The sequence below is a fragment of the Struthio camelus genome, chromosome 5 (genome assembly GCF_040807025.1).
Source record: "Struthio camelus isolate bStrCam1 chromosome 5, bStrCam1.hap1, whole genome shotgun sequence".
NCBI lineage: Eukaryota > Metazoa > Chordata > Aves > Struthioniformes > Struthionidae > Struthio > Struthio camelus.
In genome coordinates, this window is record NC_090946.1 from 65,194,807 (window position 1) to 65,208,689 (window position 13,883).

The 13,883-nt window shown below is 37.9% G+C and overlaps 1 protein-coding gene across 4 annotated transcripts in view; it reads right to left on the minus strand.

Annotated features, from left to right (window-relative positions):
* RPS6KA5 (ribosomal protein S6 kinase A5) overlaps nt 1–13,883 on the minus strand; it is an 85,871-nt gene that overhangs the window by 12,980 nt on the left and 59,008 nt on the right. For all 4 annotated transcript variants that reach the window (XM_068946804.1, XM_068946806.1, XM_068946805.1 and 1 more), the window contains 7 exons: nt 13,385–13,510; nt 12,540–12,673; nt 9,190–9,283; nt 5,778–5,948; nt 2,106–2,297; nt 1,274–1,433; nt 45–208 (listed from right to left, as the gene is read on the minus strand). In XM_068946804.1, coding sequence (XP_068802905.1) covers nt 45–208; nt 1,274–1,433; nt 2,106–2,297; nt 5,778–5,948; nt 9,190–9,283; nt 12,540–12,673; nt 13,385–13,510 — 1,041 coding nt within the window. The remainder of the gene's footprint in view (nt 1–44; nt 209–1,273; nt 1,434–2,105; nt 2,298–5,777; nt 5,949–9,189; nt 9,284–12,539; nt 12,674–13,384; nt 13,511–13,883) is intronic.

Below are 13,883 nucleotides of genomic sequence, written 5' to 3' on the forward strand. Positions count from 1 at the left end.
ATTAAAAAATTTTAGTGTATGACATAACATTCCTTAGAACTTACATGAAAAGTGGCTTTGACATATGTATGCACTGCAGCTCCTGAAGAGCCCAAGTTATCAGGAGTCATTAAAGGGTTGGAGGACAGCTGGCTGCCATCCTGGAGCCATTCATTGTATCTCAAACTGGACATTTTGATTCTTTTGTTTGGATCCACTGTCAGGAGTCCTAGTAGAAATGTATTATACAATCTTAGTTTGTGAGCTATTACTGATCATCTTTTAATAGATTAAACAATAATCTCTAAGAAAGCTCTGTACATTGTTTTGGTAACTGAGTCATGACAGTATTTATCCTAGATATGCCAATATTTATCCTAGATAAGACTCACACAGTGTTAAACTATCATTGCAGTACATGCTCTAAAAAAAAATAAATAAATAAATCCTCTCCAGAAGACTCATTAATGCAAGCAATTGCTATTTAAACATATGTTTAACTGTTTGTTAACTCATACCTCTCTTCATAGGAGCACAGAACTACGTAAGGATTTATTCACTTAAAACATACCTAGGATGAAGTTCAAGAGAGCAATCTTCAGAATCAGCCCGATCCACTAAACTCTAAAGCCTACATTTTTGCCAGAAAAAAAATCCTTACAAGTCTGCTTCTACACATGCATACTCAGAACTCCATCTTGGTAGAATTAAGACTGGTCCCTCTCATGCCTAAGCCTAATTAGGTGCTCAGAATGCCTAAGGGAAACACAAAGTACAGCATAGAAATACAGTAGCCTTGATACACTCATTCAAAAACACAGCCCAAGGAAAAGATGGCAGTAATGCTTTTTTCCCCTCCCGCCCTCAAAAGCTCAGTATTTAAAACTTGTACCTAGCATCAGCCTAGTAAGTTTCCTTATAATAGTAAGGAAATAACATACAAGGAAAACTCTGCTTTAAAATACATTTTTAAAAAGTGACTTTGCTTCATTTTTGAAAAGCTCTTCAGTTTCTTCTGACTCCAAGAAATGCAAATGCTGATCCACTTATCAACACCTCACTACAACAGAAGACTCTCTGCTAGGCATACAGGCAATTCTGAATGCGATTCTGGTGTGCCCAGTTTTGTCAGTACCTTGCATTAGGGACTTGGTACATAACTCAAGCTGTGGATACTACTCTGTCAGGGCAGGCACTCTCATGCTGATCACAGTATCTAGATATTGCATAGCTCTCCGAATTTCATCTTTAGAACTAAGAACATAAGCCATGTGAAGTATTTGCAAATACATACCTTGAATTAACTCTTTGGCCTCTTGAGAAACATTTTTCCAAGCTTCTCCTTCAAAGGAAAATTCTCCCTTTTTTATTTTCTTCATAATTTCCAATGCACTGGTGCACGTTAAACTTTTGTCTTGAGACTGAAATGGTACTTGTCCTGATAGCATTGTATACTGTCAGGAGAACAAAAGTAATATTAGCCAGTACTGTATATTTATTGACAAACCTACTATAGCTTTATTGGTAACAGCAGTCCAATTGAATACTCAGTCGCCGCTGTTTGTACAGCATCATCAGCACTATACAACAGAACTTTTACCAGCACATCTTCAAGATTATAGATAGAGGGATATAGGTAATTTAAAATACGCAAGACTACCTAGCGTCCTTGTTAGAAAAAGCATGTGTTTCAGGAAACTACTATCAAAATACAATGATATATTTATCCAGTTTGTCTATGAAAATTAATTTCCTGTAAATCAGAATGCAGGCTGCAGGCAGATTCTTTCTTTGAACTGAAACTGTCAGAAGATTATACAGATGCCTATAAAATCTCCTAGCAAGAAAAATTCTTAAGACCGAGATTGTTTCAGCTATTTTTTCCATTCCCAGAAATGCTTAATTTAATGCAATGCTTAGGAAAAAAAAAAAAAAAAAAAAAGATATCCACCCTGGAAAACATCCATCTTTGGAGACAAAGCTTTTTGCACCAGCATCTTTACCACACTCAAAATCAACATCTAGCCAAATGAAGTTTAAAATTACGTCAAATGCTTTCCATTTTAACAAAAAGTAAATATACAGAATAAGACAATATTAATCAAAAAAAAAAAAAAATCACTCACCAAAATGACCCCCAAACTCCAGAGGTCACAGGATTCATCATAACCATTGTGATTCAAGAGTTCTGGAGCAGCATAATGAAGAGTAAAACACGGAGTCTTAAGGGGCTGATTATCAGGTGGTTTTAAACGAGCAAAGCCAAAATCAATTATTTTTATTTCTGAATTATCAGTTTCATCTGTAAACAATAAATTCTGAAAAGCAAACAGAAAAAAAATCAATACCAGCACTGGTTAGAAAGCTGACTTAATAGTTATGTTTTTTTCCCCGCATGTGTTACTACAGAAAACTTTCTATTATCTAGAGAGTAAAGGGAAAATGGGAAACACTGGGGAGAAAAAAGGCAAAAAATAGAACTAGCAGTATTCCACTTAAAAAAAAACAAAACAAAACAACACAGGTATGCAGCACGTAGATTACACAGGTCAGGATAAGTCTGTCTGATTATAAATGAAAAGAGATATCCAGTATAGAACAGTGGGGAAAATAACATGGGAAACATTGACACCTTCCCCCCCAAAAGAAAAAGCAGCATAATTCACCATGAAAGCATCGAATATAAAAGGCTGGAATGGAGAACTGCCTCATTCCTCTGCTAAAAGTAAATTTTTTTAGCTTTCACTTCCTTATAGGCATATCAGGAGCGACAGCCTTCTTGAGTGTGGAATTCTTGTTGTATGTCATGCCTTGTGACTGACTGACTACTAGCCTTTGGTCCTCAAGCAGTAACACACTGAAGCCACATTGCCACGAGAGCACAATAACTCAAAATACTAGTTTGCAAGCTCTTGATAGGTAGTTTTTCTCTTCCAAAAAGTTCAAATGTTTAAATTTCTTCAGGTATCATTTTCAGTATCATTTTTGGAAAGTTCTGTTTATTCCTTTATTGGCTGATGGGACGCCAAAGGATATAGGACATAATAGCGTAAGCATTCCATGTTCTCAAGCAGATCAGAAAATTTCTTCTCTTGCCTGTATTGTGAAGCGTAATAACAGTCCTGGCGGGACTTCTTCTTTAAGTGCCAGAAGGGCCAGTGAGCACCCTACGCAGATGTTGAGGACATGCCAGGCTGTACCAGACCTTGCCTGGGAGGCCAACACAGAGCCCCAAACCCTGCCTGAATGATGCTGTATAACAACAAGGAACATTTGCCAAACAACGGGCACCACAAAAACATTTCTCCCTGCCACATGCAAGAGGTCTTTCAGCAGCAAACACCCATCTGTGATCTACTCTTTGCTAAACAACAGGCCACTACGTGGAGAAGATGTCCACTTCACTAGATAAGTGTTCACCTTGCAGTCTGGCAGCCAAGAGTACCATATACAATTGCAGCAACTGTCAGAGCATTAGAGCACATTCTGGACAAAATCTTCCCTGACAGGCGTTTCGTATGCAGCCAGGAACGCCACCCCCATCAGACAATATCCCCAAAACATAACATGGCATTACTTTTAAAGCAGATGTGCACACTCTAGGAATAATAAAAAAAAAAAAACACACCCACAAGCAGAATGCTCAGAAACATTTGTAGTTTGTTTCATTTACGTGGCATCATTCTTGGAAGCAACCATCATGCATCTTTCCTGTCTTTCATGTCTTTGAAGCTGCATACTGGCCAAGGCACAAGTTTCCTATTTACTTCCACACCACTTCCTCCTCTCTTCTCTCCTGCAGAAATGTCTGCCTGGATTTTGGCCAAACTGAAGGCTTTCCCAGTACACAAAAATATATGTATCTCCACATATATTTTAAAGATATATATAAAAACAATGTGAGCTTTGCCTTGTTATATTTTTTGTAATGTATTTATAGCCCAAATCACAGACAAACATCTATGCAGTCGCTTCACAGAAACAGCCCTCAAATCCTCCAAGACTCCACATGGTCATATATGGTACACGACTTCTGTTTCAGTGAATTTTCTTTTTTTTTTTTTTGTATCCAATATTTTTCCTCTATTTTGCAGACCAATAGGTTTGGTCTAATTACTATTGCTTAAAGAGAAGAGCTTTCCAGGCCATGTTATTAAAAATAATAATAAAAAAATCTCACTAGCACTAATGTGCAACTATTCGTATTCTTTAAAAGAAACTTACCAGCATCACATCAGATGCTGAAGCCAAACATCAACAACTCTGACTCTGGAACTGCTAGAAAAGCAGCAAGATCTCCTATATGTCTTTTTACAGCAAGGTGCACTAATCACATCTATATTGGGAAGCCTGCATATCCCATCCTAGGTCTGTGACTGAACTTAAAATAGTCACTTTCAAAACCACAAGCAGGAAGGAGACAGGATGCTTCACTCCACTTTTACGGAGGCAAATTGCTTGCTAACCCTTCATTACTTGGACTTTCCGGACTTCTGTTCTTGAACATGCTGTAGAATTGAAGACTGTCTAATTAACCATCCAGCTGAAACATAGCTTTTCCGAATCTGGCCTTTATAGTCAAGATAATAATAAAAGGAGTAGAAAAGGGAAAGAGAAAGGATTTCTACTTTTTGTCCTTTTAACAATGACTTGTTTCAAAAGCTGTTTTGTTCCCTTGATGGTGTGAGCAAAGAAACTCTTCCTAAGAGTCGTATTTTCAACTGACACATTACAATTTCAAAATAGCCCCTCTTTTATTGCATTGCTTTTGTAGTACGCAGACTCCAGCAAAAAGAAAGACGCTTTCAAAAAGCTTAGGCTTTAGATTGATTTTCAGAAACACTCATAACAAAACATCTGGCAAAAAACTCTGCAGCTATTCAATTGGAATTGCTACAAAAGAGGTCGTTTTGTAATATAACGGAAGTTATGTTATAAAAGGAAGAAACATCAGTAGGAATAATAAGAGCATTTTAAACTCTGGATGGATAGTGTGTAGCAGTCTGCTGAGGTATGACTGTAATTATCAGTTAAACAGCATCCTTACCGGATGAACTGACATGAATTCATACTATTCCCATGCTAAAGAAAACTGATGCCCATCCAAGCCCATTGTTGACAAACATCAAAAAAGAGTAAACGTTGCCTCAAGGAAGCAGATAAAGGCAGTTGTCAACTCTACTATACTAAAGTGAATTCTCTGGAGAGCAAGATGTTGCTGCATGTTAAAAACGCCATCAAGGCTCAGAACAAGTAATTACTGAAAAATATGTATTAAATAATATTTTCTCCTGAGAAACTACTGAACTCATTGAAATCAAGTCACACATCTTTATTAATAGTCTACATTAGTTTGTGGTTCATTTTGTGTTTAACTGGGAGTGGAAGACAGTACGAGGGTGTTGCAATTACCTCCAAAAGAATCCCTACCAAGGAAACTAAGATTAAATTAAAGATGGAAATGTACAGGTGAAATACCCAAGTGAACTAGCTCTGCATGTGAGCTGTTTCTTATAGTAAGTATATACTTACTGCTGGTAAAAACTATCCCTAATTAAAGAAGTGTTTTTAAACAAATCAGTGTAAATTGTTTACAAAATTCTAAGTGTTTCATGGTATTTTACCTATAAACAGAAAACTATCAGTAGAATTTACTAAGAAAAAATGGTATCGTTCCGTAAAAAATAAAATAAATAGAAAAATCTGTAATAAACTCTATATTTATTTTCTTCCACCTTTTAAATATTACAGATGCTTAATAACTTAATGCAGGAACATATATAAGCAAGTCACTATACCTCAGGTTTCAGATCTCTATGGACTACTCCTACATCATGCATATGGCTCACGGCTGAAACAAGTCTGCGCATAATATGACTGGCTTCTGTCTCGCTGAAGTGCTGCTTCTTCTGAATACGTTCAAGCAATTCTCCTCCCTTCAGCAATTCCATCACTAGAAACGTGTGAAGCTAAAACAAGAAAAATAAGTAACATTTAGGGTTGTGATCAATGGCACAGAGTCTAGTTGGAGGGCTGTAGCTAGCGGTGTCCTGCAGGGACCAACGCTAGGTCCAGTCCTGTTCAACTTATTCATCAATGACCTAGGTGAAAGGACAGAGTTCACCCTCAGCAAGTTTGGTGGTGATAAAAGCTCAGAGGAGTGGCCCCACAGGGCTGTGCTGCCATTCCGAGGGACCTGGACAGGCTAGTAAAGTTGGGAGGAGAGGAACCTCATGAACTTCAGCAAAGCCAAGTGCAGGGTCCTGCACCTAGGCAGGAAGAACCCCATGCACCAGGACAGGCTGGGGGTTGACCTGCTGGAAAGCAGCTCTGCCAAGAAGGACCTGGGAGTCCTGGTGGACAACCAGTTAAACATGAGCCAGCAGTGTGCCCTTGTGGCCAAGAAGGCCAACAGTATCCTGGGCTGCATTAGGCAGAGTGTTGCCAGCAGGTGGAGGGAGGTGATCCTGCCCCTCTACTCAGCCCTGGGGAGGCCTCCCCTGGAGTACTGGGTCCCATTCTGGGCTCCCCAGTACAAGAGAGACATGGCACTCCTGGAGAGAGTCCAGCGGAGGGCTACCAAGATGATTAGAGGGCTGGAGCATCTCTCCTATGAAGAAAGACTGCAAGAGCTGGGCCTGTTCAGCCTGGAGAAGAGAAGATTGAGAGGCGATCTCATCAATGTGTACAAGTATCTGAAGGGGGAGTGTCAAGAGGATGAGGCCAGCCTCTTCTCCGTGGTGCCCAGCAACAGGACAAGAGGCAATGGGCAGAAACTGAACCACAGGAAGTTCCATCTGAACCTGAGAAAAAACTTCTTCGCTGTGAGGGTGACAGAGCACTGGAAGAGGTTGCCCAGAGAGGTAGTGGAGTCTCCTTCGCTGGAGATATTCAAAACGCATCTGGACGTGATCCTGGGCAGTATGCTCTAGGTGACCCTGCTTGAGCAGGGAGGTTGGACTAGATGATCTCCAGAGGTCCCTTCCAACCTCAACCATTCTGCGATTCTGTGATTAGAAATTTACATTATGGCCCAACATTCATTTAGGAGCTAGGTGTTATTGTGGTAGGTTCCTGGAGCTCCAATGAATAAAACTGCTGCTTGTAGCAGTCAGAAGTTCAATAAGAAGCACCAAATTTTATCTCAGATGACATTGTTGCTATTATTCTCATTGAGATTGAAGAATGTTGAAGTTTTCACCATGTCAGCCCATATTTATTTATTTACAAAAATGCAATATTGCCTGTAAGTAGACAAATTTGTAGGGAGATAAAATACCTTGATGTAGGCTAAGAAATAAAGCTAGAAAAAGCTAGACTTTGGATGTGTAAGCCCTTTCTGAGGTAGCAATATATTTGTATTATTATGCATGAGAAGTTAGCCATTTAATGTTACCAATTCCTTTAAAAGCATCCTGAAATTTTACCATGAAATCACAGATTATCTGTAACTTCTTCCGATTTCACTCACTACAGACTACTGAGTATCCTCAAAAGGCAACAGATGTAGGCATGTGATGGCTATTAGCATTCCTCTCTTTTCAATGACAGTAATAAAAGTAATATTTCAAGCAAAGGAAAAAAGATCTGGGAAGAGGTCAAGAAATGAAATTTAAGGAAACGTTAAGGAACCGAAGGTGCACAGTATTTAGATATTAAGAAGAACAAGAGCTGTGCAGATAGAAAGCGCTATACTGCTTAGGATAAACAAGGTGTCCTACTAATCAAACTGTCAGCAATGCTTATCAGGTTTCCTTTCCCGTAAATTTTCTCCATCTCTTGGGAAAAATTGACAGGAAAGTCAGAAAGGATAAGCAGATTCTTCTCCACTAGAAAACTTCTTGTTGTTCACCAAAAGAGACTGCAACCCAAGAAATAATGCATGGTTGGATTACTAACACATAATTTGATCAGGCTTGTATTAGAGCAAGTTAAAAATTGGAGTTTCTTCTCTCCCTCTTTAAGAGGAGAATTCCAGAAACTTCAAAACTAGAAAACGTTGACCGTTTCAGGTCTTCAGAATACTGCGTGCACGAGTAATCTAGAAGATGCATCTGGGAGCTACCAACAGCAATTAAAAATAGAATGCATCTGGCTGGTTGAGAGTAGCCTAATCAGTTTCAGAGTAATCTAAACAACACATGTAATATGTAATAATATGTAATTACACATTATTAGGTAGAGTCATTAGAAGCAAAAAGAAAATGAAAAAGATCCTCATCCTATATAGACACTACAAATTTTTTTCTACTTTATATTACTACATATTACATGTGTATGTGGGTCTCTGCTTACATGTGTATACTCACATACGTGCTGAAACTGCACTGCTAAATAAATGCAAAAGCAAGGCCTCCTCATCATTAAAAATTATAGCACAGATTTTTCATCCTCTCAAGCTCGTTCTAGAGGAGCTCCACAGAAGCATTCTGTTGGTCCCTGTGTTAATGGCGCAATGGAAATAAACTGGGATACGTGAGGAGGTAAGAGAACCTCTGTTCCATTACAAAATCATAAAACAGAATCACAGAACAGCTGAGGGTGAAAGTTACCTCTGGACGACATCTGGCCCAAACCCCTGCCTCAAAACAGGGGAACCTCCAAGTTAGATCAAATTATATCTTATTACATGCTGTCTAGCTTGCATTTTACTCAGAAAACAGACAACTAAGTTCTCTAAAGCTAAATAAACCTTAATTGATTTTAATATATTTCCAAACAGAGGCTCTATTTTCACATTTGTTAATTTAACAAGCTATTTGGTTAACACCATTAGAAGTTACTTATAAGTAATATAAATATTTCCTACAAATGTAATCTTTACATATAAAGACTTCCAAATTACTTCACAAATATTATTTTAAGATCCATGACAACCTCAAGGGAAGATGAAGAGGTACTTTAGTTTTATATATACGGAAACAGGGTTATGAATTTATTGTATGATGATTAACAAAGTAGACCAGTGACAGAACCAGAAACAATACAGAACTAATTCTCCCAAATGAATTTGTTTTGCAAAAGCTAATGCTGTAATTCCTTCAAATGCAGTACTTTTACCTCACCTAGGTAAGGTGAGGTAAACACTAGGTAAAGAGCACTAGGTAAAGAGTTGCCTTGGCAGTAACAGAAAGCTTAATTCCTAGAGGTTCTGGGGAAAATACAAGAAAATGTGTTTAGAAAGTACCGATTATGGTTTCTTTAAAATACCTGATCGTGATAAACTTCATGCAACTTCACTACATTGGGATGTCCTTCGCAGAGTTTGAGAGCTGTTATTTCTCTCTGGGTGTTGGCTTCCATTCTGGAAAAATTGAGCAGTCATTTTAAACCAATTTTGACTGAGCAAATTGTACATTAAAAGTGTTATATCTATTTTCTTGAATTGTCTGTAATCCAGATTCCTGGAATATTACAACTGCTTGAACACTATTGAAAGCTCATTCATGTTCAAAGCACACGGAATACAACTCTTCAAGTAACCCTACAAGTTAAGACATTAAAAATAAACAAATAAATAAAAATCCCAAAACCAGACAACATTTTTTATGCAACTGGAACTTGCTACAGCAAGAGCTGAAACGGTATTATATAATATTTTCTATCTAAAACAAACCTTTCCTTTAGTCCAGGGCAATTTGACTTCACCTCTGTTCCTACCAATATTCAGGTTAGTTCAGGTTCATCTCAAAAACCCAAATTTTTGGCCATACCCTTTGCATTCTTACATGAGGTAAGTACTTCCAAAGCTGTACAGAAATCATAAGCTCCTATTAGAAAAAGAATAATGTCATCCATAAATGAACCGTGGTATACATAGGAAACCCTAGACAGACCACTGTAAGAGTCTGAAACGGAACAGAGAAGAAGAGGTTAGTCCCAGAGGGGAAAATCATCTGCCAAGTCTGTTTCAAGTACTGAAATATCTATAGCCAAAAAAGTGAACATGGTGAACATTAAAAATATTTTTTGAATGGAGACAGAGCAAAGTATTTCATTTTCCTCTTAAAAACATGTTTTGATTTATTTTGGGCCAAAAATGTCTCAAAATCTTTGCCAAAACTCCCTCCTACTGAGTAAGAAAGGCTAAGCCTGTACTGACTCACAGAACGGACTGACAGCTAACACAGGTAGAACCTCTCTTACCACATATGTTCTTTTGTGGTGACATCAAAAACTTTTTCTAATAGGACAGAACTGCGGTGAGAATTTTGTGCAAAAGGATTCTGTTTTTCTGCAGGCTTCCGATAACCAACAGGTGAACTAAGCTGTTTGGCTTGCCTCTTTGTTGCTATTGCTTAAACTGAAAGTGATTCCAGGCCCTTAAACTGTCTCAGATAGTAGTTCCTAGGAGAAAAAAAACTATCAGGAGAAGGCAGGCCAGGAAACAGACCAAAAAGGCTTAGTATCATGAATATAAATCTTAGATATCTGTGCCTGGACTTTTCTGAATACTTCCCAACTATAAATATTGTTATCACTTTACATTTGTAGACAGATAATTTTACAAAAAACGATCGGGAAGCTCTAAGATACTAACTCCAGAAAGTTTACAAGACTCTACTGTTTCACTAGGCTTCAGACAAACACATAAGCTTCAAATTGTTGGATAGAGACAGGTCCAGCAATCATGATGATGCAATACCACAGAGCAGCTCTTGAGCTGAGCTTTCATCTGAAGTATCATGAAAAGGTATACCTAGGTACAGGATTCACTTTTTTTTGGTACCTTTGCGATGAGTAGGAATGAAAGACTGATGGCCTTTGAAGGAAAAGAAATTACTAGAAATTGAGTATACTTTTCCCATTAGCAAGACTTAATAATAGTCTGGTCCTCAGAGCACTATTATTCACAGTTGAATAGTTTCCGATTCAAGGCTAGTTTATATCTACACCATTCAGAGAGTAAGTTTACAGCTACCTCAACATACTATGAAAACATGCTCCAAGTCTGCTCACAGCCTGCAATCCCAGAAAATCTTTGTATACAGACCACTTCTTACCTTCCTTTAGCCTGTTCCACCAAGATGAAGGAGAAAGAGGAAAAGAACCTGTGAGTAATGTAACTGAGGGGCAGAATTCCTGAAAGTTCATTCCTATGGGAAAAGTCAGTACTAGTTTGCTCACTGTTATCCAGAAACATTAGATCCATTAGCTTAAGACAGCAGTATTGACCTGCAGCCCTGCATGCACCATGGGGGTGGGGGGAGGGAATCTTCTGAATGTAGACACAAGACAGAATTCCAGATTAAACCACCTAAAGGTAGGTGTCTATGTGTACTACTGTCCAAACTCCCCTTATAATCAGTGAAGTTCTAGTTAGTGAAGCTTACAGGGTGAACTCTAGTTCAGCCTAAAATATGCACCTAGAATGGGACTTAGTTGCCTAGACACAGATGCTTAATGTCATTTGGGAAAGTCTGGAAGACACCAGCCATGAAGACATCTACATAAAGCTAGCAGCCACAAGACTGATGGGAACTGGAGGACACCCAAGAGCGGCTGTGTCTGTGTTTAAGTAACTGAACCCCAACTCTAGTGCCTGGTCATCCAACTCTGTAGACTCCACTAAGTTTTGACTTGGCCTCCATTAACTGCACGAAGAACTTAGAAAACTGCTTATACACAGACACCTATATTTAGGTGCCTTATTCTTGAACTTATGCAATCCAAAAACAGTGTGATAAAAGACTGAAGTCTGGTGGAGAGTCACTTCTACAGTCTGGAAAAAAAGAGGTACAGCCAAATGTTTTGGAGGAAGAGATCACTGTCAACTATCATTTTGATAACAGAACATCTATACTTTCCCTTTCCTTTCCTGCCATTGTTCTACAACATGCTAGGGACATATTTACTGATGAATGCGGAGCAAAAGGAAGCTAAAAACCTTCCTCCAATCCAGCCCTCAAAGAATCCCTTAGCTTTTTTTTTTTTTTCTGGATAGAAATTTCCAGAGAAAAAGAGAAAGGAAAAGAGGAACTCTGTAAGAAGACCTGATGGTCCCCACATACAAAACAAGTCAGCTCTCTCCATCGTGATGCTCCCTTCAGAACATCCAGAAAACAGGGATAGAACTTATTCCATGGTCTAATTCCATGGTCTACACACACAAAAATTTAGGCCTGAGGCAACCCACATTATGGAGCCTTCTTAAAAACATTGTCCTAGGCTACCACTCAGGCTGCCTAGGAAACGGAGCTAGCAAAAGCTTATGTTCAGTTCGCTTAGGTCTAAAGAGGAAGGTCTCAAGATATTCAGGTTAGGAGCAAAATCAGGGGAAGTTAGGGCTGGACTACAACTGGGATCCACAAAAGCACTTTTGAGGTTTCTTTTTTTCTCCTTCCTAACAAGAATAACGTTTGTTTAAAGGAAACCTTAATTTCAAAAGACTCTCAGAACCTTTTAAAAGTAATAAGGTTACTGCATGTTCCTGTAGATTTTTCACATAGGAAATTATTCTAAAATTATTTTCCACTTCAAAAATGTAGTGAACATTACTCTAATCCATGGGTGACAGTAAGCAAAGAAAATATTTTTATTGTCTTATAGAATAATTATACCTTTTGCTAATTATTTTTACTGCATACTCTTGGCTAGTTTTCTTGTGTAAGCACTTTCGACAAATGGAAAAACTTCCTTCTCCCAATGGTTTCTCTTTCAGATCCAGTTCATAATGATGATAAAATGGAGAGTCCTGTTAGGAAACTGTCTGTATTTAGTTCTGCAGAATACTTTTAGTATACACAGTCAAAGACAAAGAGTAAAGTTTTGTGAGAATTTTTCATCCGCATTTAAAAGAGCTCTCTTTTTGATAAGATATAGATTTTAACTTGTATTTAATAAAATGCATAAACTTTATTCTAACAAAGAGTAAATCTTACGTTACATTAAACAAGTCACTAAATAAAACATTACTATTACAATAGCTTAAGGTACAAAATATTCAGACAAATAGAAGCAAGAATGGTTGTACATACATTTATCCATGAAACTACATGCTCATTGGAAGACATCACAATAGTGTGCTTTCTTATAAGGCTTCACACAACTATACGCATTTTGGGGCAAATACTTCAATCGCGTCAGAATTCCTTCTATGCGGTATCTCCAAAATATATACTATGGTTGGATGAACAGTACTATCAGGAGTGAAGTTACTATTATTATTATACTTCAGCTCCTGGAAAGCTAGACAATTATCTCATTTTTCAGTCTAAACCTCAACCACTTCTTAACAGTACCACATGCACGTTATATGCTTGGATTATCTGAGGAGTCATTAAAGAATGGATAAATACAAAATACATTGTTTTGTAACCTGTAGCCTGGCCTCCAATGGTTGCTTTGAAAATTTTATGTACTTCTAAATTGACCAGATTAATTTAACTCTTGATATCGTTATTACCTTCATCATAGCACTTCTGGCAATAGTTGCAATTCCAGGCCGTTCATCCCCCATATGAAACTGAACAGGATCTACTGTAGCTGCATTGCGTTTAAACAAAATAGAAGGTGCAACGAAAGAATATCCCTACAGAATTAAGACATCAGAGAAGGGCAGAGCTTGAAATTGTTGTACACAAAGAATAATGCTGCATAGAAAACACAGAAAGTTTTAGAACAACTTTTAAAGAAATTAGAATTTTCATAACATAATTCAGAAACTGTAATTGGCTAATTGATAGGGAGACATCATTGTGTTCAATGTTAAGACAGTCTCATCTTCAGTGAGCAGATGTCTTGTTGGATGTTGTTATACGATTCTCTGCACTTATTAACAAAATAACAATACTAATACAAAAAATCTGGGAAATAATGCTGAAAATCTGACTCAGCTTTGATTCTTTTGCAGTAGTAGCAAAGGCTCATACTTCAAACTAGCTACCTTCCCCAAATACCTGTAA